Genomic DNA, 22,998 nt, shown 5'->3' on the forward strand with positions numbered 1-22,998 from the left:
ACTTAGCTGCATTGAAGGCATGCACTGTGCAACACATTCTGAACATGACCCTACAAACACTTTGATACATTTGGAACTTGCTGTTTCTCGATTTCAACTTGTTGCAGAAATAGGTGGACAACATATTGAACATGTTTTGTGCCAGCCACTTGGAAATTAATAATCAGATTTGATTTTGATAGATGCTTTTTATGCAGTTTTTGACCTCAGGACAATTAAAAACTGGTGAGTGATACTTTATGTGCGATTTTTGGCCTCAGGACAATTAAAAACCAGTTTCTCCCATCTGATGTGATAGGACCTTGCCATGGTGGATGGGCTTACATAATTAACAGTATCATACCAGTACACCCACCCACACTGAGTAGTACAGTTTGTTTAACGTCAAAGGTACACCTTAGGCATTTTTGTATGATCCATTTGGCATTTGGAGCCGACCACTATTAAATTCTGATGCTTACAGCGCCATCTATTGCTAAATTTTGCAACTATTTTTTTTTTTTATTCTGTCATACATTTCCCCCCTTCTCCAATAATATTCCATTACAATTTGATGTCATTCTGACCAGTGGTGTTATTTCTACAGTGGTTTGGAAGTTTAACTTTTATTATAATCACTCTGTAAATGGCAAATTGTCACATAATTTATACTACTTTTTGTGACACTTGCATAACATTTATTCATGTAATGATCATTGTTGTTAGTAACATGAGACACTAAACTTATAGAATGACTTATTATATAGATTTACATTAATTTTGTGACCAGAATTAACAGTTCTAGATTAATTAATAAAACATAGAGGGGACACTGTGAAGATGTCTTTGGTATTGAGCTTTCACACGTCGGTTAAACATTGTGATACCTGTAGTTTTAACAGGTGTCTTTGGAGTATCTTTGACACCAAAAATAAGGGGAAGCACAAAATAGTGAATTATCTCAACGAGGCTTAGCAGGCTGGCACCTATGAATAATCCCAGAGTTCCACCAATGTTCACTGAAACAGAATAATGAAAATGTTTATTTAGTATGAAAATATATGCAGTATGTGTGAAATATTATAGCTGGTTCTAATGCTCAGCTGCTGTTAGTATTCATATGGTAGTAAATTATGAGATGTAATTGCTGGCATGTACTCACCTTCAAGAGGCAAACTGTGTAGTCCTGCTGGCAGTCAATTTAAAAGTGACACACTGCACAAATTTTGGAACTAACTGTTCCTTCCATAGAGAGGAGAAAGGGAGAGTCTGGGAGTGAGTAAAGAAGAAGGGGAGGTCACTCAGACCTCAATGCAGGAGGGACCCACCTATAATGAGGAAGACAGACAATGATAAAGGAAGAAGGATCAGAGAGAATAGGTCAGAGACAGTACAATAGTGAGCACTGTGGCAGCTTCACTCAAGATAAGATGTCAGTTTGTGAAATAAAGATAGAGTAGGAGGAAGAGAGATCAATAAAAAAGTATGACAAAAAAAAAAGAGTGGGATGGATGTGTTAATGGAGATTAAGTCCATGAGATGGTGAGATATGAGAATGTGGAGAAGGACAAGTTCCCATTTCTGGAGTTCAGAGGAACTAGTATTTATGGGGAGAACTGATTTAGTCCACATGGTACAGAATGCATACAGGTTCTTAGACTCAGCCTATAGAACATGTTGAGCAACTAGATATTGGATGTCCCTTAGGCCAACAATTCTTCTATGCACATTCATGCACTCAGCCAGATTAGTGAAGTCATGCCATATAAATCAATGTACAGTGGAGAGATGTTAGATGATAAACAACATGTATGTTTCGCAAGTTGCTCACCGAACGGTTCTAGGCGCTTCAGTCGGGAACTGCGCTGCTGCTATGGTCACAGGTTTGAGTCCTGCCTCAGGAATGGATGTGTGTGATGTTCTTAGGTTAGTTAGGTTTAAGTAGTTCTAAGTCTAGGGGACTGATGACCTCAGATGTTACGTCCCATAGTGCTTAGAGCCATCACAAGTTGCTCTTTTGATGTAGTGTTTACCAATGGCAAGGCTTGAGTAGTTGATTGTGGGTGGCTGAATTAGTTAGGATTGTCATTAGGTTTGTCTAGGATGTTATGAAATTTAGGAGTATGATAGAAGATGAGAGTAGATGGTGTGCTGAGGATATAGACTTTAGAAACTCATACCCTTGGCAGAGGAAAGTACTGAGATATTTGAGGCCTAAGCAGTGCTGGATGACAAGGGGGATGCTTGTGAGTGTTTTTGGAAGTGGCTGCTGTAATAGTCAGAGGATAAGGGGGTACTCTCTGGGAGATTTATTTGTGAATGAGATCTTTGGGGTAATTACAGGAGACGAATGCCTGGGAGATGTTGTTGGTAAACCTGCTGAGGAATTATATGGGGGAGAAGATACATGTGCTACAGTTTTCTAGGCTGTAGCAAATGGAGTGTTTATTGTGAAAGGGGTGGAACTGTTGAAGTATAGGTATTCTTTGAATAGCTTGCAGGAGTGCAACTGGATGGTGTCTTGACAACCACCAACATTCCAGCAGTTGAACATCCCATCATTATCAAGGCATAAATGCAAAGAGAGTGTCATACAAGGAAATGACTGGTAGGTGGGACTGTGCTGACTGAGAATCATAGTACGGCATATGCAGAAAGACAGCAAACACAGCATAAACAACTGTCATCACTACACAACAAGGGACGACCAACATCCCACACAAAAAGAGACGACCAACATCAGAAATTATTGATAGTGAATATTAACTACCAGTAGGTGCACAAACAGCTTTAACTCTGTGCCTGCATTGTTTGACCAGGGAGAGAGGAGGATATCAAGAAAAATTTAAGCAAAAACCCCTACCTCTGTCTAGGAGGTCAATTGCTAATTTAATCTCAGTTGCTTCCTTAACAACACTGTCCCAGTAGCTTCAAGTCCATGCCAGAATGCTCAGCTGCAGTAACCTGTTGTCATTTTACACTCCACATAATGTTTCTTCATGGTCTTGATGGTCTAACCAATGTAAGGCATGCCACAACTGCATCCGATACAGCATGAATTTACCTTACACAAATAAACATCATTCTTTAAGGGCCATAGATGCCACCTCTTTACATTCATCACTCAATTGATTCATGGTTGGTTGATGATAGGGCACTGCATGTCTGATCTATCTTTGAATATAATTGTTCTGGCAAAAAGTGATTTTGAGGCCACACTGAGACAGTTGGTGCCAACTATTAGTGTGAGGATCATTATTCTTTTAAGGGCCATAGAAGGGCCCTAATCTCAGATACTGGCCATACTGGTTAAAAGACACTTTTCACATGATGTTTCCACATAACGTGATCAATCATGTTCGGGGGGGGGGATGTAGACTCTGATGCCACCTCTTTACATTCAGCACACACTTGATTCACGGTTCATTGTTGATGATAGGGCAATGCATGTCTCATCTATCTTTCACTATAATTGTTCTGGCAAAAAGTGATTTTGAGGTCACACTGAGACATTTATTAGCCCGATGTCAGTTGGCTTCCTATAAATGTTGTATCCTAATGTAGCATGAAACTCCTGACTGACAGATCAACGAGAGTAAGGCAGCCATCACTATAGTGACGTGAATATTCAGGTGCAGAGGATTCAGATGTTTTAAAAATCTGTATAAATTCTCACTGTTGTGAGATCAAACAACAAACATATCAGCAACCTATCTAAAAAAATCATCCTGGTTTTATGGCCACTGACTTTGGGGCACCTTCTTGAAATCTTTCATAACCATATTTGTAATAACAGGTTTCAAAAGGCTCCCTGCACAACTCAGTCAGCTTGCTCATAGAACTCATTAATTAATAAAATACATGTTGAAATAAGTTAATTTAACACTGAACTTAGCCTCAGTCAGCTCTAAAATATCAGGCAAAGAATGGAAGTGAAGGAGAGACCAACTCAGAACTTACTAAAATATCAGACTTATTAAAACACAGTACTTCTAACTGATGTTTCCTAATGTGTTTTGCTACATGGTATGTCAGAGCAAAATCTTCATTGTAAATGTATATGTAGGAACTTCTTGTTTCATTTTATATGAAGCTTCTGAATGAATTCCACATTAGGACTCTCTGTCTTTTGCCAAGTGCATTTATCTTCAACATAAACTGTAGCAAATTCACCTGTCCACACTTAATCCTGGTGCTTATTAGTGATGTCCACAGTTTCTAAGTGCATACTGATGAAATACTGTTTACACAAATCTTTTCTTCTTTCTTATGACAGATAGTAGCTCAGGCACAACATGTTAAAAATTTCACATGACATCAGCACCAAACTGGACATTTCAGCTCAATGTCAGCATCTAGAAAAGCATCATTTCTTGTTCATTACTACCATTTTTCATTGTCAAATTAACTTTGAGTATAGTAGTGATTGTGTGCAAAGTCTGTTCTTCATTCCAGAGAAAAATTTTGTGCTACCATCTGAAATAAAGTGACAGAAGTTGTCATCTTGTTGGCTCAGTGTAATGTCATTCATAAATTAAATCATTAACACAGAGGATCTAATTTGCATGGACTGTGTGAAACATACTGATATAAGATTGTTCGGATAAGTATGACATGAAGTGTTTACTTCAAGTGCCAGGCCACCACATTTATAGGCTTATATAAATTTTCTAATGATTTTATTTCATTTATCTGGTCTCTTTGAACTAAATTTATACACTGATTCATATTTTGACATTAATTTTGTTTCAACATCAGAAAGAGCACAAATATCTCTGAGCTGGTTGGACAGTTACTAATTGATACTGGAACATAAGCTTTTCATTAGTATTTATGGAATTCTCTCATGCAAATGTTAGGAATGTTTTTAGGCTAATAATCTTGATGATATAAACAACTTAATAAAAAGCATTATTATCAAACATATTTTATGAATTTTAAGACTAGAATGGTGGAAGGGTTCAAAATGACCCGTCATACATTTTTCGTTGATTGTCATATCCAATCAATTTATGTACTTCATTCATGAAATTATATGACTTTTACTAATTTTTTCTCCTCTTTCTGAAGATATTTTAGTATTTATAAAATATTTTAATTTTCTTCGCCATTTCATTCTGTATACCTAGAATGGCGGAATGGGTCAATTTGACTCCACTGTAATATTTCTTCTGAATATAAGTAAATTATCCAACAATGCAGTGTCAACAGTGAGCTGTAATGCAGAGCAGTTGCTCCTCATTGTTGCAACTTGGCCTGTGTACATTCCAGTCTGCCGCTGCTTATGTTGTGTCACTCAGGCAGTCTTCGTCCCTGAAATACATTTTTGAACATGTATGTCACCATGGACTTTCTGATGAAGAAGTGTTATATCTCTTAGAGAATTCCAAAGTTGAATCAGTAGTTGACTTCACTGATGAAGATGATGATTATGTATCTGACAAGTGAAAATGAAGACATTGTGAATGAGGGGTGATTAGTGGAACAGGATTCTGATGCTGATATATGTCAATTATCAATTCTTTCACCACAGCAGGTACAGTTGGAAACTATAAAGATGACTGCAAGGAATGGAACCCTGTGGGATATTGGAAATTATTCATCTTCTGGAAGGCGGTCAGCTATGACTGTTCTGAAGGGGGCAGGAGGTCCCACTGAATATGCTTGCCAATGAGTAGACACCTCTGTCATCAGTGCCTTTCATCTTATTTTTCATGAAGCAATGCTACATCTCATGAAGAAATACACAGAATCAAATGCTTGAAAAGTACTACAAAACAATGACTGGACTCTGTCACTTGAGGAACTGGAGAAACTGACAGCCACCATGTATGTTCGGGGTGTACAGTGCAAAAAAGGTATGTCTGTGGATAACCTCTGGTTGCACACTGGGGGGCCAGTTTTTATCAAGGACATTATGCCAAGGGACAGATATCAGGAGCTTTTCAAATTTCTCCATTTTGATGAAAACTTAACCTGTGCTGAAAGCTTCGCATCCAACAAATTCACTCTTGTATCTGAAATTTGGGTAAAGTTCATTGAAAACATTCTTTGTGCTTACCGCCCTGGAGAAAATGCAAGAATAATCACTGATGAGCAACTGTTACCAAGCAAAGCAAGACGCAGATTTAGCCAATTCTTATCCAACAAACCAGACAAATATGGTCTCAAATTTTGATTGGCTGTTGATGTAATGACAAAGTATATGTGTACTGCTTTCCCAAACCTCGGCAAAGAGGACACACACAGAGAGAAAGAACCACTTGGAGAGTACATTGATCTGTGTCTCATGGAGCCACTTGTAAATTAAGGAAGTAATGTGACCACAGACAACATCTCTTCAACATGCTAAAAAACTCAAAGAAAAGAAAAATACATTAGTTGGTACAATGAATAAGATCTGCCGTGAAATCCCCAATGAGTAAGCAAGCCAAATGCCGAAATACACTCCACCTCAATACTGCACAATAATGGCAATACAAACTGCACCTTGACTGTACACCAAGGAAAGAAGAATAAAAATGTAATTTTTCTGAGTACTGAGTATACTGCATGCTGAAGCAGCAGTAAGCAACAGAGGAAGGAAAGAACCTGGAATCATAGCATTCTACAATGCAACAATGTATAGGGTGGATGCAGTTGATCAAATGACCCATAAATATACTACGAAGGTTGCATGTAGGAGATGGCAAATGCATGTCATCTACAACATACTGGACATGGCGGTAATAAATGCATGGGTCATCTATAACATGGTAATGCACAAGAAAATGGAAAGGAAGAAGTTCATACTTCAATTGGCAAATGAACTCAATGGAATAAAAGAACAAGAACATCAGGCAAAGGAAGAGGATATGGGACTGAAATCACCTAGAAAGCAAAGGAAGTGCCAAATCAGACTCTGCAAAGGCAACAAGACCAGTGGAAACTTTGTAAAGAGCTGCAAAGCTGTGTGCAGAAGATGTGTGCATAAAACAGGAATCACCTGTGCTAAGTACATCTAGCAGCCTCAAATGACTTGAGTGAAAAGTAATACAGAGCTGTTGGGTAAAACCCATATGAGAGTAAAATGAATCAAATATATTAAATGTGTCTAGAAGATTGTATGAATAGTTAATAAAGTAAAATTTATAGTTGAGAAACTTGTTAGCAGTAGCAACAATAAATTTATATGGTACATTAGTGTTCAAATAAATTAGTAATTATTATTTATAATTGTAAATAACTGATGTGATTACTAGAAATAAAGTATGGATTAACAAACACAAAAAAGTACTTATTTAAGTCAAATAAGAATATATTTTATGTGGGATAAAAATGATCCCTTTCCGCCATTTTAGGAATATCAGAAACTCTGCCATTCTAGTGTTAATACTAAAAGCTAAAAGTCACATGAAATAGTATGTTGTGATGAGAGGACAACAAATTAATGCATTACTGGATGTGGCCAGTTGATATGCAGTACACAAGCAAGGTTTTGATTTTAATCCATAAATTTTCTGTTTCTAACAATGGATGACATAAGCAGTGATTGTTAGAAATATATGTAACCAGTGAATCAGTCACTGGGGTCTCAGTTTTCAAACAAACTTTCATGAGCCAGCTGTTTCTTTTTTCATAAATATGTAATTCTGAAAGTGAACATCATATCAACCTGAATTTCTGGAAAGTTTTCTTGGCACTACTGCATTAGTTACACTCTCAAGAATTCAACCAGTTGCAGCAAATTTGGATGTAGTAGATACTCACAAAATTATTATACAGATACTGCACCAATAGAGATCACCAAGAACTGATGATGAGTATTTGATAAATAACTTATGCCCTGGTATATTTAATGAGTAATGGAATTGATCAATGTTCCAATTTTCATTACGTTTTGTACTTACCATGTATCTTGTGAATTAGACCACCTGATACATAAAATTTTTTTTCTGAAATTACATAAATTTGAGTTTTGAGTTATCAGAAAGTAAAGCATTACTTTAGTTATATCCAAAATAAAAATTTATGCTGAAATGATGTATTATAGTGAAGAATTATTGATTTAATTATTTTTCAAAACACAATTTTTTCGATATTTCCAAATGAAATTGTAATTACATTCCAAATTATTGTCATTACTGCTATGTTTGTAATTTATTCTGAAAATATTTATTTGAAAAGATGTAATTACTTACATGTAACTCTCTCTGGATGTAAAAGAATAGTATGAGGACTAATCTGTGATGTTATGTGGAAATCTAAAATGGAGAAAATCCAACATCTGTTGGTAGAAACTGAAACCAATAGTGTTCAGATTTAAACTATAATACCTGATCATATTCCTAGACATAACATGTATTGTGCATGAGTCATGTTTTTCAATGAACCATATTTTTGACAAGCAGATGGGGCAACTATGTGTTTTTTGTATTGTTTGGTCTTGCTCCTTGGTAGTTGCACTACACTAGTGTAGGAATTGCTAATTCTATTATTTCTCAGTTTCTACCATTTAGTTGTTTTTCACAGTAATACATGGGAGATCTGTAATAAATGATATATGAGTTGCCTTATCAGCCACTTTGTTCTTTCCACCATATGGGACAGCAATTTACTGTTCACATAAATTTAGTTGACACCCAGTGCAGTCTCTGGTGGGAGTGAGCCTAAAGGCATTTCCCATTTACAGTCACTCCTATCAGACACTGCACTGTATGTCAACCTAGCTTGTAAAAACAAAACCTGGGATGCTGTGTTGTGTTTGTTAAGGGCAGGCAATGAATTATTTGAGGATGAGATACAAAGCTGCAAAAACATTACACAGTGCTGATGAAGCAATGGTTCCTGTAGGACATTGTTCAATTGGAAACATATTATGTCCCCATATATTGTTTACATAGAGCTGTGTTAATGAGGTTTATGATGGTTCTGCAGAATTACAACACTACTTTGCATGAGTGTGCTGTTGTGCTTCATGTTGGCGTTTACAGGCATGAGTGGTGACACATATTCATTCATGCATTCATTCATTCATTTATTAGTCCATTTGATTCATTACATTCTTAAACAGTACACTGAATATAGGACAAGTCAAAATTGTGAAAAGAGTAGAAACACCCCCCCCCCCCCCCCCACACACACACACAAAGAGAGAGAGAGAGCATGGCAAAATTAATTACAGATAACAATCATAAATTACAAGTGACAAATATAGCAATTTGAATTTAACCATTATTACATAATCATTGTTTACAAGGCTATTTTTTGTAATTTAAAAATTCTTTTACAGACTACAAACATTTTTCCACTAGAAATGACTTAAGATTACCGTATGTTTAAAAATAAAATTATGTTGCTGCGATTTTAAATACTGGGTAGGCTGTTATATAGCTGAAATGTTATCTGTGATACACTTTTTTGGTACTGTGCTGTTCTACACTGTGATATGTGGATATTATTTGTGTTTCTTGAGTTGTGACTGTGTATATGCTTATTTTTTGAAGATGTCCAGTTTCGTTTAAAAGATACTCATTTGGGAACAGTATACAATCATATATGTAAAGGCTCAGTAGGCTCATTATTTTCATCTGGATGAAATGTGGTCTACATGTTTTCTTACGATGCAGATAGCCCTGATTGCTCTTTTCTGCATCCTAAAGATCTTTATGCCGGTGGCTGAATTTTCCCAGAAGATTAGCCCATTTCGAAGTATTGCATGGAAGTATGCATAACACACCTGAATAACTGTTGACTTGCTTGCACTTTTATTTAACACACACAGAGCATAACAAGCTTTTGAAAGTTTTTTCTCAAGATCTTTTATATGACAGTCCCATTTTAAATTATCTTGTACCCATAGGCCTAGAACCTTAGTGTCAGTAACCGAGTTCAGTAATGGATTTTCAAGGTATGGTACTGTAACAAAGTTTTGCACATGTGGAAAGGAGTGGAAATTCGTAAAGACAGTTTTTTCTTCATTTATTATTATTTTATTTTTTTGAAACCAGCTAGTAGTTTGGGACATTACAGTATCTACTGCTATTTCCAATGAGATTTTGTCAGCAGCTGTTATTAATATGCTGGTGTCATCAGCAAATAAGATTAGTTTTCCCAATTTAATAAAGTCATTTATATCATCAATATAAAGGAGGAACAGTAGAGGTCCTAGGACAGAACCTGGTGGCACTCTGTACTTTATTGTTGATTTACTGGAGACATGTGTTGTTGTGATGACATTTCCTTGTACTGAAATGTCATCATGCCTTAATACCACCACTTGCTGCCTGTTTTCTAGGTAAGATCTTATCCACTGATTTGGGATTCCTCGGACACCTTTTTGATCTAATTTGTGAATGAGAAAGTCATGGTCAATTATGTCGAAAGCTTTTGAAAGGTCCAGAAAGATACCAGTAGCATCTTTTCTGCCATCAAGTGCTTTAAGCACAGCTTCTGTGTACTCATACATGGCTGTTGTTGTAGACTTTGATTTACTGAATCCACATTGATTTGCTGAGAGTAATGATTTTTTTGTAATGTGGCTTAGTAGTCTATTGTAGAAAATTTTCTCAAATATTTTGCAGAAAACACCAAGTTGGGATACTGGACGATAATTATTTACATTTTCAGAGTCCCCGTTTTTGAACAGTGGAGTTACTTTAGCTGTTTTTAGGCTAATGTCTCTATCAAGATAAGGTATATTTTTTTTTTTAATTAACCCAATCAATGGGCTGGATGTAGATGCATATTTCTGCAGTATGCAAGCTTCATTCACATAAAAGCTTTCATATTTTATGAAGCACTCTGTTATCAGTGGTGTGCCATATGTGATGCCCTGGAAATGGAGATGAATTGTTGGCTTTAAATTGTTGAATGCATGGTATCTTCATACTTCTGATTGTGTTTGGTGTAGGCATGGGTATTCAAACACAGAGATGTGTAAACAGGCAGAATACAGTGCTATGGTCAGCAATGCCTTATAAGACAACAGTTGTTAGATTGGTTACTGTTGCTACAATGGCAGGTTATTAAGATTTAAGTGAGTTTGAAGACTGTGTTATAGTTGGCACAAAAGTAACAGAATACAGCATCTCTGAGGTAGTGATGAAGTGGGGATTTTCCCATATGGCCATTTCATGAGTGTACCATGAATATCAGGATTCCAGTAAAACATCAAACCTCTGACATCACTGTGGCTAGAAAAAGATCCTGCAAGAAGGGGACCAATGATGACAAGAGAATTGTTCAGCATGATAGAAGTGCAACCCTTTTGCAAACTGCTGCTGATTTCAATGCTGGGACAGCAACAAGTGTCAGCATGTGAACCATTCAATGAAACATATGATACGGGTTTTTGAAGCTGAAGGCCCACTCATGTAACCTTCACAATGATTTCACACACAGCTTTATGCCTCGTCTGGGCCCATCAACACTGACATTGGACTGTTGATACTAGAAACATGTTGGCTGGTTGGTCAAGTTTCATTTCAAATTGTATTGAGTGGATGGACATGTGTGGATATGGAGACTACCTCATGAATCCATGGACCCTGCATATCAGCAGGGGACTGTTCTAGCTGGTGGAAGCTCTATAGTGGTGTGGGGAATGTGTAGTTAGAGTGATATGAGACTCCTGATTCGTCTACATACGACTCTGACAGGTGACATGTATGTAAGCATCCTGTCTGATCACCTGAATCCATTCATGTCCATTGTGCATTCCACCATACTTGGATAATTCCAGCAGGACAATGCAACACCCCACATGTCCATAATTCCTACAGGAACTCTCTTTTGAATTAATACACTTTCACTGGTGACCAAACTCCCCAGGCAGGAACATCATTCAGCATATCTGGGATGCCTTGCAACATATTGTTCAGAAAAGATCTCCACCCCCTCATACTCTTACAGGTTTATGGACAGCCCTGAGGGATTCATTGTGTCAGTTTCCTCCAGCACTACTTCAGACATTAGTCGAGTCCATGCTACGTAGTGTTATAGCACTTTTGCATACTCATAGTGGCCCTACAAAATATTAGGCAGGTCTACCAGTTTCTTTGGCTCTTCAGTGTATAATGCCTCACCTTGTGACCTTTGTTAATGTTGTTTCATGGTAAATACTTCTTTTCTAAGGCCTACTGTCAAAGGTTTCTCTCTAGTTTGAGAATGACAGTCAGTGGCACAAGATTTCTTTATTCCCCTGAACTAATCACTAATGGGAGACAGATCTTGCACATATCCATACTGCTAATTAATTTGCTTCAAATATTACTGCTATTGTTTCCATAAAATATTGCTAAATTTGCAGAAGTTATCAGTAACTGCATCTGGTCATACATTTATCATTGTGGGACAGTAGTCATCATAATTACACACTTAGTTTCTGTATTAATTATAATATCACAAAGTCAGCAATGCCTATGATGAGTCTGTATTCATTGACTGCAGTGGTCATCTAGTGGTTATGGTGTAACATATTATTGAGATTACTTTTTTCTATTCCTGCTGCCTTCCATGTCAGCAGATGTTGAGCTCCAATGTACCTACTGTTTGAATGTTGAGTTGGGTGCAGCTGTACTAAAAATATGTGTTTGGATTTTTCACTGTGATATAGTACTGTCCCCTGCTACTTGATTCTAGACTTCAGCATTCTTGCCCATGTTCTTTGGTGAATTGATGAGGGAGTTGCTGAGCCAAGGTAACTATCATGAGGCAGTCCCTTTTAAACACATAAAGTTATTCACAAATTTGTTTGGAGACAGCATGAAAAATGAAAACTGGCAATGTTCATATAAAAAACAATGTGGACATTATTGTATTGATGAAGAGAAGAGCAGAACCTAATTTACCCATAATATTCTGAATTTGATACTTTCAAATAAAACTTCAATCTAGCATCAGCCTTAAGCATTTAAAATGTCCAATTTCAGTGCTACTTGGCCCCCTTGTCATAATACAATGTTTATCGAACTATAGCTAATACACTGATTTTTTTAGCAGTTACCGGTCACAATAACATTAACATTTCTTGGTATTACTACCTGTCATATTTACTAAATCATTTACATTCATTTCCACATCTTTTATAATGAAACTAGGAGGCCTTACACCCATTAATAGTTGCTTAATGACAGTTAAAAATCATTTTTTCAATGTCATTTGTATTAGAAAGATACTTTTATAGCAGCATGACAGAAATCTTTAACAATTCTTACTTTATGTACTTAAGTACATTGGTGATTGTTCTAAAAATAATACATCTTGAAAAATCAAAATAACTTGTTATCGCTTTTGAGTAGACCAATTTTATATTCTTGTCTTACAATGAAATGTATGTGACAAATTTTATTAATTCATATGCTCTACAATTACTGAAAGTTTCAGGTTGTTTTGTCAAATGGCATATCCTTCTCATAATATTAGCTATAAGAAAAATATTCTTAATTGTAAAAGAAAAATAAAATAATGAAAAACTAAAAAATAATAAAAATTGTGGGAAAATTGTGGAAATGTTAACAAAACTTTAGTGGAAACATCAGCCATGGGAAGGATTTTCTGAGACACTGGTCAACTAGCTACCTATTCCTCTTTTAACAAATTCTGTCCTTTGTCAGCATGCTTCCCTAGGTCCATTTGTTTCTTCTCAGAATTCCTATTTTTCTCATCATCAATGGATGACATAGCATCAGTCACACAATTTTTAAGTGGGAATCTTTGCAGCGTATCATATTTTACATTATAAAGCCACATGGGAAGACAGTGGGAGACACAGGTGCAAGACTCCCATCCTACGAAAACCAGGGCCACCTGTGAAATGAGTCACATCAAATATCATCTGTTGTAACATCTACATAATACTTTATACAGGCATGACCACCAGTCAGTTGGCCACTGAAATGGACGGCTTAGTTATAAAGGCTATTTTACAACCCATACCATTTGGATCATTCACCTCTACACTGAATTCTCTGAAAAGCATAGATGAGGCAAGTCCTTGTAACAATTCTTTTATTTTCTGTATGTTTTCTAACAGTTGTTCCTTGAAACCCTGGCGGAACTTATGAATAACCTCACATTTGTGAAATATGAATTGAAATTAAATAGAATTGGCATGTGGTCAAAACGTATTACATAAAAAAGATAACTTCTCATTGTAAATTGTCTGCAGTTATACAAATGATATTGCATCTGTTTGTTGCTGATAATCTTATAAGTATGGAAAGCATTATATGATAATAAATACAAATTCAGAAAGATTATAAAAAGAAAATTTAGATTATTAGTGGCTGATAAATACACACATGTAGCTGGACAGAGATGTCACTACCTTATGAGCTATTATCCTTCCAGTTTGGGTATGCACTCTGACGCACACATGTCCACAGATACCAAGGATATATGCAAGGAATGGGTAATAGGCAATAGTAGTCAAAATGGAGGTATTATTAGTGAATTGTGCATGTGATACAAAGAGAGTCTTTCTTTGTGCCAAGATCAGTATCAAGAAAGGTAAATCACTTAGTATAAAAAGACCATGTGAATGTCACCTGTTCCACATTAAAATGTTTCTTACCTACAGGCATGGCTTCTGTGGGTGCCTCATCAGCACTGGGAAGCAGCAGCTATCCACCTTTTTTTATTGTATTCTTCATCCTTAGCTTTTCCTGTTAGAGGGGTTGGCTTTCCTAATCATCCAATACAATCTATGCTGCTGGAAAGCAGCATTTCAATTAATGCTTAGTTTCTTTATATCACTTTGGGTACCTGTGAACCAGGTAGTTTGAGGTTTCCCTCTTTCTTCCCTCTTTGTAGCCATGGAAAGATACTTTTTCATGACAAAGTCATTTATTCTTCATGTTAAGTGACCATCCATCTCAGCCTGGATTATGAGAGTTTCTAATTTGTGGAAGCAACTTTAAAGTTACTTCTTGTAAATTCATTACAAGTGCACTTTATCTTTTACTGTTACTTCCCCCATCCATCATAACAAGTCTTTTTTTCATGCCTGGGCATCACTGTAATACAATAATACAGGTGAGACAGCCATTTTATAAACTTTGGCTTTGAGTTTATAGGCATTTTCGCATCACACAGAACCTTTAAAAGCATACGCCTCTTGTTCCAACAAGATGTTATTCTCTGAATTACATCTGGTTCAATTGATCCTGGAGTTGCAGATGATGAAATGTGCATGTGAGTAAGTTTGTCAGAATCAGTACACACAGACATGATCTTGCCAAGCCAGTCCGGAAATAAAACTTACCTGCTCACCCTTCCTGTAACACTACCACACCCATCACCATTGTGAAGTCACTGGGCAATAATCATCTTATCATCCAGTCCTTTAAAAATTGAATAACAACATTTATCAGTGCAGACTGCAGTCAGCTACCTCTCATCACACCCAGAGCTGAAGGAAAGCCTACCCAAAGTCCTAGTTTCGTCCAAAGGAGCATTCTGTTTCAACTCATATGCAACAGCCTGGCCTATTCTCACGAAATCCTGGTTTTGAATACTATACCACATTGGTCAACATCAACATATATACTCTGTAAGCCACTGTACAGTGCATGACAAAGGGCACTTCACATTATTATTGTCTACTATCTGTTCTATTCCATTCAGGTACTGAACAAAGCAAATTTGATGGTCTGTATACCTCTGTGTGTGCGTTAATCTCTCTTGTCTTATTATCATGATCCTTAACTGAGATAAATGATGGGGTAACATAATGGTCACACAGTATTCTTTACATTCACATTCTCTAGAGTTGTTCAACTGGGTTTCATGAGAACTACATCTTTTGTCCAAGTATTCCCATTGAAGTTTCCTGAGAATTCTGTTACACTTCTGTATAGGCCATACCAACCTGTTACAATTCTAGCAATATGTCTCAGAATTTGTTTGGTGTCTATCATTGTGCTTACACATTGTGACATGGTCAAGATGTTCATCACTTATCTTGTAATCAGGTTCTTTTTATTTGTCATAATATCTCACATTTGTCTGTGCTTAAAGAGAACTACCAATGAGTACACCAACATCCTCCTCCTATCAATGCCCTAACTGTATGACCTGCCACATAAAGCCAGCCACCAACTGATAATGCAGTTCAGTCACAGACATTTTCTGTCCTTTAAAAGGCATGGCTATTTGTGAAAACAATCATATGATATATCAGCTGCAATAATAATTACCAAAAATACCACCTAAGCTACAAACAACTTTGACATTAGACAATGCTGCTGCTTTCAACCACTGGGGAGGAAACCAGTAAGTTTGTGCATATAAATAAGAGTAAAATATTCACTGATATAGATGAAATTTAACTGTGTGTACTAAAAGACTGCATTAGCAGTATGGAAGGTCCTCCAACAGACAGTACAAATGAGTCATTCATATCCTGCTCCTTCACTGATTCCTAAAGCACAAAAAATTCTTCCGATTGTAATAAAACTGGCCAGTCCTATTTCTATCACACATGGTAGAATACAAGTAATTTTGATAGATAAAAATTCTACTCACCAAGTAGTGGCAGGAAAAAACACTTACAAAAGGCATTACAGTTTGCAAGCTTTTGAAGCCAGTGGCCCTTTATTCTGACAGAAGGGTTGAAGGGGAAGAAAGAAGGGTGAAGGAAAAGGACTGAAGAAGTTTAGAAAAAGGGGTGGAGTTTAGAAAAACAGCTCAGAACTCAGGTTCAGGGAAGACTTATTGGATGGAATGAGAAGGAAAGAGTGATTGTTGGAGAAGTTCCCAACATCCAGTCCTTCTTTCTCATAGCGCCCAATAAGTCTCCCCCGACCTGGGGCCTCAATGACTTTTCCAAACTATACCCCTTTTCCTTCACCTCCCTCCCTTCCCTCTCAATCGTTCTGCCAGAAAAGCGTCCACTGGGTCTGAAAGCTTGCAAACTGTGATACCTTCTATATGTGTACTGCCCTGCCACTGCTTGGTGAATAGACTTTTTTATCTGTTCAATTACTTATATTTTCCGAAATTGGTAATTGACAGATAGCAGAAAATGATACATTAAATTTATGACACAATCCAGTAGAATCAAAATAATAAGACTGGAAATGTAATTCACTTTTATATTTACCACAAAACAGAATGAATATATAAAATTAACACAAGATTTATTTCCAGCATAATTTGAAACTGAAATTATAAATTAAAATTATTCTCATTATTCCTATTTGTTTAACTTATTCTGAAAATATATTTATTTTTCATACCACTATTTTAATTAAAAATTATGCTCATCTATAAAAATAACAAAGTTAGTCTATAAATACTTTATTTACATAACCAGTTTCAGTCATCTCACCATCATCAAGCTCATAAAAGAATTCACATCATTATGTTAGGTGAAATATGAAATTTTTATTGTCAGATGATAAAAAGATAACTAATACACTGTTATCAACCATAATATAAATTATGTTGGCAACCTATAACAGCAGTGTGAGAGGATGTACTCATTCATGTTAAAATTGTAATCGATATCACTGCTGTGAACAGATTCATACCAAAGAAAGATGACTCTGTCAATGTTTTTTAATATCACTGAACTACAACTTCTGGTATTGCTGTACTGTTGGTTTGTGTAACAAGATGTTAGTCAGTGAGTTTTGGTATGACGAGTTGTTAAGCAGTTGTTATGGAGATGTGAAATTGTTATTTTCAAATGACTGAATTGCACCAGAATGGAGGCTGATTTGTGATATGTGGAAATATGAAATGAAGAAAATAAAGTAGATGATGATGAAATCATGCAGTGTCCAAATGGTCAATATGAACCTAATTATACTGCTTAGATATAAGCTAATTATTGTTTTCAGCAAGCCATGTGATCAACAGCCCATACTTTCGAGAAAGAGCCATCAGAATGAGATGAGTACATTGTAGTATTTTAATTATTATTTCAAAATTCCTTCTTGTGTAAAATGTTTGCACACACTTAGTGATATTATTCCTGAAAAAGTGCATGTGAACCATTGAAGATTTTTATTAGCAACACAGGAGGAGTTCATAACACCAGTCACAAAAAAGTGCAGAAAATGCAGAGAATTAGAGATTGGTTTCATTACTGTTTTCTTTTTCAAAAATAGTAGAAACTCTTATGAAAAACAGACTTATGGGTTATCTATGTAAATTTCAAATTCTGTGCAAAGAAATGTTTGGTTTCAGTTCTGTTCAGAGAACAGAAGCTGCTGAAGCAAAATTTCTTTGGCTAGCAATGAAATAAATAACACTGTTTTTCCAATCTCTCTCAAGAATATTGAGAAGGGTTATGGTAGCCATGCTGAGCAGTTGTTTGTGCTCCATTTGGTGACTGGTACTGACTTAATCAGGTGTTTTGGGGAACTGTCATCAAGTTTTCTTTTTAGTGTAATCTACTGGATATTTTACCTGCAAGCAGTTAGCAACAAGTGTCAAAGCATTGTCGCTGGGAGATTTCTCTCAGCACTATTTTTAAAATGGAAACTAATGATGAAATCCCAGTCAATACTGGCCAATAGTTGGCTATCACTTTGCATACGAGTCACAACATCAAGACTGTCGTGATGCACCCTCCTTCAACACCGTTAATTACAAATAAGCATCAACTGGGAACCATCAAAATACGCTCTCAAGATCACTGTCCTCAGAATGATCAGATGGAGATGGATCAGCATTCATCAAGTTCAGCTGTCTTGTCTCAGTGTCTGACAAACAACACACAGTGACAAAAGGCAAGACACTGATCACCATCACTCCAACAGGCAGCAGCTCCGGATGCAAATGTTCCGAAGAAGGCAAAGGCAAGTGAAAAGCACAATAGTAATGGTGAAGGGGACATAAATATGGTAGATATTAAAAATGTTGCATACACTGTGGAAGTTCTAGAAGTAGACAGTAACTTGAGTGTAAATATAGGAGACAGGAATTGCAATAAGCAACCTACTTCCCTGTAAGTCTGTTACGGTAGTCATAAGAACTTGGACAATCCAGTGACCACAATGGTACCTCCTACAGGAAATAATAAATGGTAATGTAGGAAAGTTACATCTGATAGCTCTTGGAAGAATGTTATTTACAGAAAGTAATAACTTAAGACAAGAAATAGTTAATATCTCAGCTACTGGTAGAAACAGATATAAAATTGAAACCAAAACAGGGCAGTCTGCAAACAGGTTGCAGTTGCTTGGTATGTTTTTCAGCTGAAGAATATGGAGGCTTACATTACAAATTTCCTAACAAAGAGAAGAAGAGTTATCTGTGATGCTGATATTGTATTATCCTACCAAGATGTCCTTGCAGAAATAAAGTTGGAATTTTTAGTAACCGACGTATGAAGGTTCACAATGAAAGTAATAGAAAACAGAGAGCTGAAAGTATTTCCCACACTGAAATGTGTTGTAACATTTAAGTATCAACAACATATGAATTTTTGTGCAGTATATGATGCCCTGTTGCACTGTATGTCCAGTTAGTTTTGCAATGTCACAATTGCCTTAGATACTTCCATTTAAGTTTGCAATGTCGTAGTAGTGCCCGCTGTGCCAAATGCATGTGAGCCCATGAGACCTCACAGTGCTCACATGCCAGAGAGTCCAGGTGTTTGCATTGCAATGGAAACCACCTCACTGCTGATTGCTGTTGCCCAATTTATCAGCAGCACATGGAAGCAAAGTGCAGCAAAGCCTATGGCATTTCTTACACAACTACTGTCTCATCACCGCAACCATCATCTGCATAGACTACTGCTGGTGTTTCTGCAACACAAGAGCTCTCTCCTAGTGACTGGTCTAAAATATGCAAGAAACCAAAAGGTTTGAACATGATGGACAAAAGGTTACATCGGGACCTAAGCATGCAGTTATGTAGGTTCCAGCGCCTAGGTATTACAAAAATAAACCATTTATTCGCAGTCCATACTAGCAGGGTTATTCTGATATGTTATACAAATTTCAGGGTCCACAGGACACAATACAAAACAATCCATATCCTCCCACTCCTCTGGCAACATCTTATACTGGTCAAGGAACTACTATTAACAGTCTTTGGGCTTTAGTAATGCAGATCATTCTTTCTCTTAAAAATGAAACAGGTATGGTAACAACACAGGTTCTTACACATAATACTGTTGAAGACTTCTGCAAATCTGACAATGGCTTTTTAACTACTGTAGTGGAATACACGGTCAGCAATCTCGAACAGAGAAAGTCTTTATCAGGAGCTTAGCAGCAACCACATACCGGTAGCTTGTATTTGCAGAACTTGGTTTCAGCCAACCCAACGAATACAATTCAAAGGATATGCTGTTCTCAGAAATGAAAGAGATGATGGGAAAGGAGGAGGAGCAGCCATTTTGGTTAGAGAAACAGTTAAGTTTAAAAAATTGGATATCACTGTTAGGACAACAGAATGCCAGGTAGTTGCTGCTGTGATTCAGACTTTTAATGGCGCATTCACCATCATCACCATTTATAAACCACCTAAGAGTAAAATACAAGATCTTTCACTGGATCAGATTGTAGTCCAGCTTCAAATGCCATTTTTCCACTGCACAGACTTCAATGCACACCACTAACGATGGGGTTGCAAAATAGATGACGTGGATGGCAGAGAGTTAGTTACACTTTTTGAAAAGTTCAATTTGATTCTTCTAAATGATGGTTCTCCTACTATGATTCATAACCCAAAAAGACAACTGTTGGCCATCGGTTTGACATTGTGCTCTGTTGACTTCAACCGTGTAATAGAATGGACAGTCAAACAAGACCCTCTTGGCTCAGATCATTTCACTCTGGAAATCACGATAGACTTACCTATAAATACAGTAGAAATTACCTACCCAAACAGCAGGTGGAAAATAAAGGATTCTGACTGGCCAAAGTATACTGCAATAGTCCAGGTGATGTTTCAATCTTTTAACAATTTGTTAGCTCCAAAAGAGGCCTACCAACAGCTAATTTCAATTATTGAACACACTGCAACAATTTCCATTACAAGATAAAAGGAAGTCATCATTCTGAAGCAACAGGCCCCCAGTCTGGTGGACACCCGAGTGCTTTAGGGCCAAAGCACAGTGCCAATTTGCACACAGTAATTTCTTTAAACAACAAAATGTAGAAAACTTCATTGCATATCAGAAAATAGCAGCAAAAGTTTGAAGGCAGTTAACAGACTGTAAAAAGAATAGCTAGCAAAATTTCTGTGAATCTTTAAATAACAATGTTAGTATCACTGATGTTTGGAAGAAATTAAGATTTTTCAAAAACAGGAACTCCACTATGCATCTGCAGTTAAGTGACGCATAGCTTGAAGACTTTGTGAATTTAATCTCATCAGCTTCTGCAGCTGAGCAGCCATATTGCAGTTCAACTACCAAGAGATGTGATTAACAGTGGAAGACCTATGGACATGAAACTCCCATACACAGAATACCTCCTAAAAGTAAAAAAAAGATAAGCGTTTCTCTCATGGCAGGAAGAATGGAATGAAAGCCAACAAACAAGAGGTAAAAGCTATGCATGTATACTTACATTCATACCAAGACAGACATGGTTTGTGAACTTCAAACATTCAAGGAAAATTATAACATCCATCGTCAGAATGTGTCTCAGTCATGGATGTTTGCCTCCCCACTTATGTAGAATTGGTGTATCAGAGACACCCTATTGTCAATGTGAGGAGGGATCAATTGTGGAGGGATAGTATGGCAGGGGTGGTGGTCAGTGAAGTGCTGCAGGTTAGACAGAGGGCACAGGAGAGGTGCACAAAATACTGAACTGGAAATACTTTTGCAGTTATGGATTGCTGTAGAGGCAGAATGGATTAATATTTCTGCATGGGACTTCCAATGACTTATTGAGTCCACACCACATGGAGTTGCTGCACTATGCCATGCAAAGGAGATCCATCATGATATTAGTAGGTATCCCTTGACTCTTGACTCTTCAGTGTAATTTAGTCATCAGTAGATAAAGGCATAAATAATATTGACTTCTTTGTAGGTCTTAACCTTTTAAAACACTCATACCATGCTCTAGGACTTTTCCTTAAGCTGTATCATGCCTCAAATAACTTACAAACTCTATATGTTCCTTCCTTGCATTTAGGAGGTTGCTTCACATACATTTCTAAGAAAATTTACCATTAAGAAATTCACTCTGTAGATCCATTTCTCTACAATTAAACCTTTTGGACAACAGAATGGAACAAAACTTTCAATGTTCATATCATAGCTACTGTCAAATAAATATCATCCAGAATTTGTGTTTGTTGAAAGCCACTTAAAACTGATCTTGCTTTACAAGTGTTATCTGATTTTCTTGTAAATCCCACTTGAAATGAGAACATTTACATTCACTGGTTTGGTTATTAGTTTCCACATTTCATTTTTATTTAAACTTTCAATTTCCTTATCCATTGCTTGCTTCCAAATTTCTGACTCACTACTGTTCATCAACTCCCCAAAGTTTTCTGGACTGTCAGCAATACTGAAGTTTACATAAATGAAGCTACTCATTCCATAATTATTAAATCTATCAGGCATTCTATATTCTCTAGATGACCTTCTCAAATTATGTTTCCATTTTTGTTTATGATTGCTTGGACAGCCTTCAATGCACCTTTCTTACATTTGCTCATTTACTGATTCATTGTTTGTGCTTTTGCACTCAGAATCACTAAAATCTTTATTCCCTGAGTAAGAGTCCTTAATATCAACATCTGACATCATCTTTCACAGTATCAGCATGTGTGGCAAAGATAACTTTTGTTGTTAATCAATATTCTGTATCCTACTTTACTGTGATGATGATGATGATGATGATGATGATGACGAGGTCCCATACTTCAAGGACCATAGGGGACAATGCGGGAGACCTGCACCACTGACTAGGCAAGTTCTTAGCAGAGGTGATTTGCCATTGCCTTCCTCAGACTGTAATGGGGATGAATGATGATGATGAGGACATAACACTCAGTCATCTCAGGGCAGGGAAAATCCCTGAGCCCACCAGGAATCGAACCTGGGAACCCGTG

At 36.8% G+C, this 22,998-nt stretch overlaps 1 protein-coding gene across 1 annotated transcript in view; it reads right to left on the bottom strand.

Annotated features, from left to right (window-relative positions):
* Positions 1–621: 621 nt before the first annotated feature.
* LOC126095525 (sodium channel protein Nach-like) overlaps positions 622–22,998 on the bottom strand; it is a 267,631-nt gene continuing 245,254 nt past the window's right edge. Inside the window, exon 11 of the mRNA XM_049910308.1 lies at positions 622–998. Coding sequence (XP_049766265.1) covers positions 790–998 — 209 coding nt within the window. The 3' untranslated portion in view covers positions 622–789. The remainder of the gene's footprint in view (positions 999–22,998) is intronic.

Source organism: Schistocerca cancellata, chromosome 8 (assembly GCF_023864275.1).
Source record: "Schistocerca cancellata isolate TAMUIC-IGC-003103 chromosome 8, iqSchCanc2.1, whole genome shotgun sequence".
Taxonomy (NCBI): domain Eukaryota; kingdom Metazoa; phylum Arthropoda; class Insecta; order Orthoptera; family Acrididae; genus Schistocerca; species Schistocerca cancellata.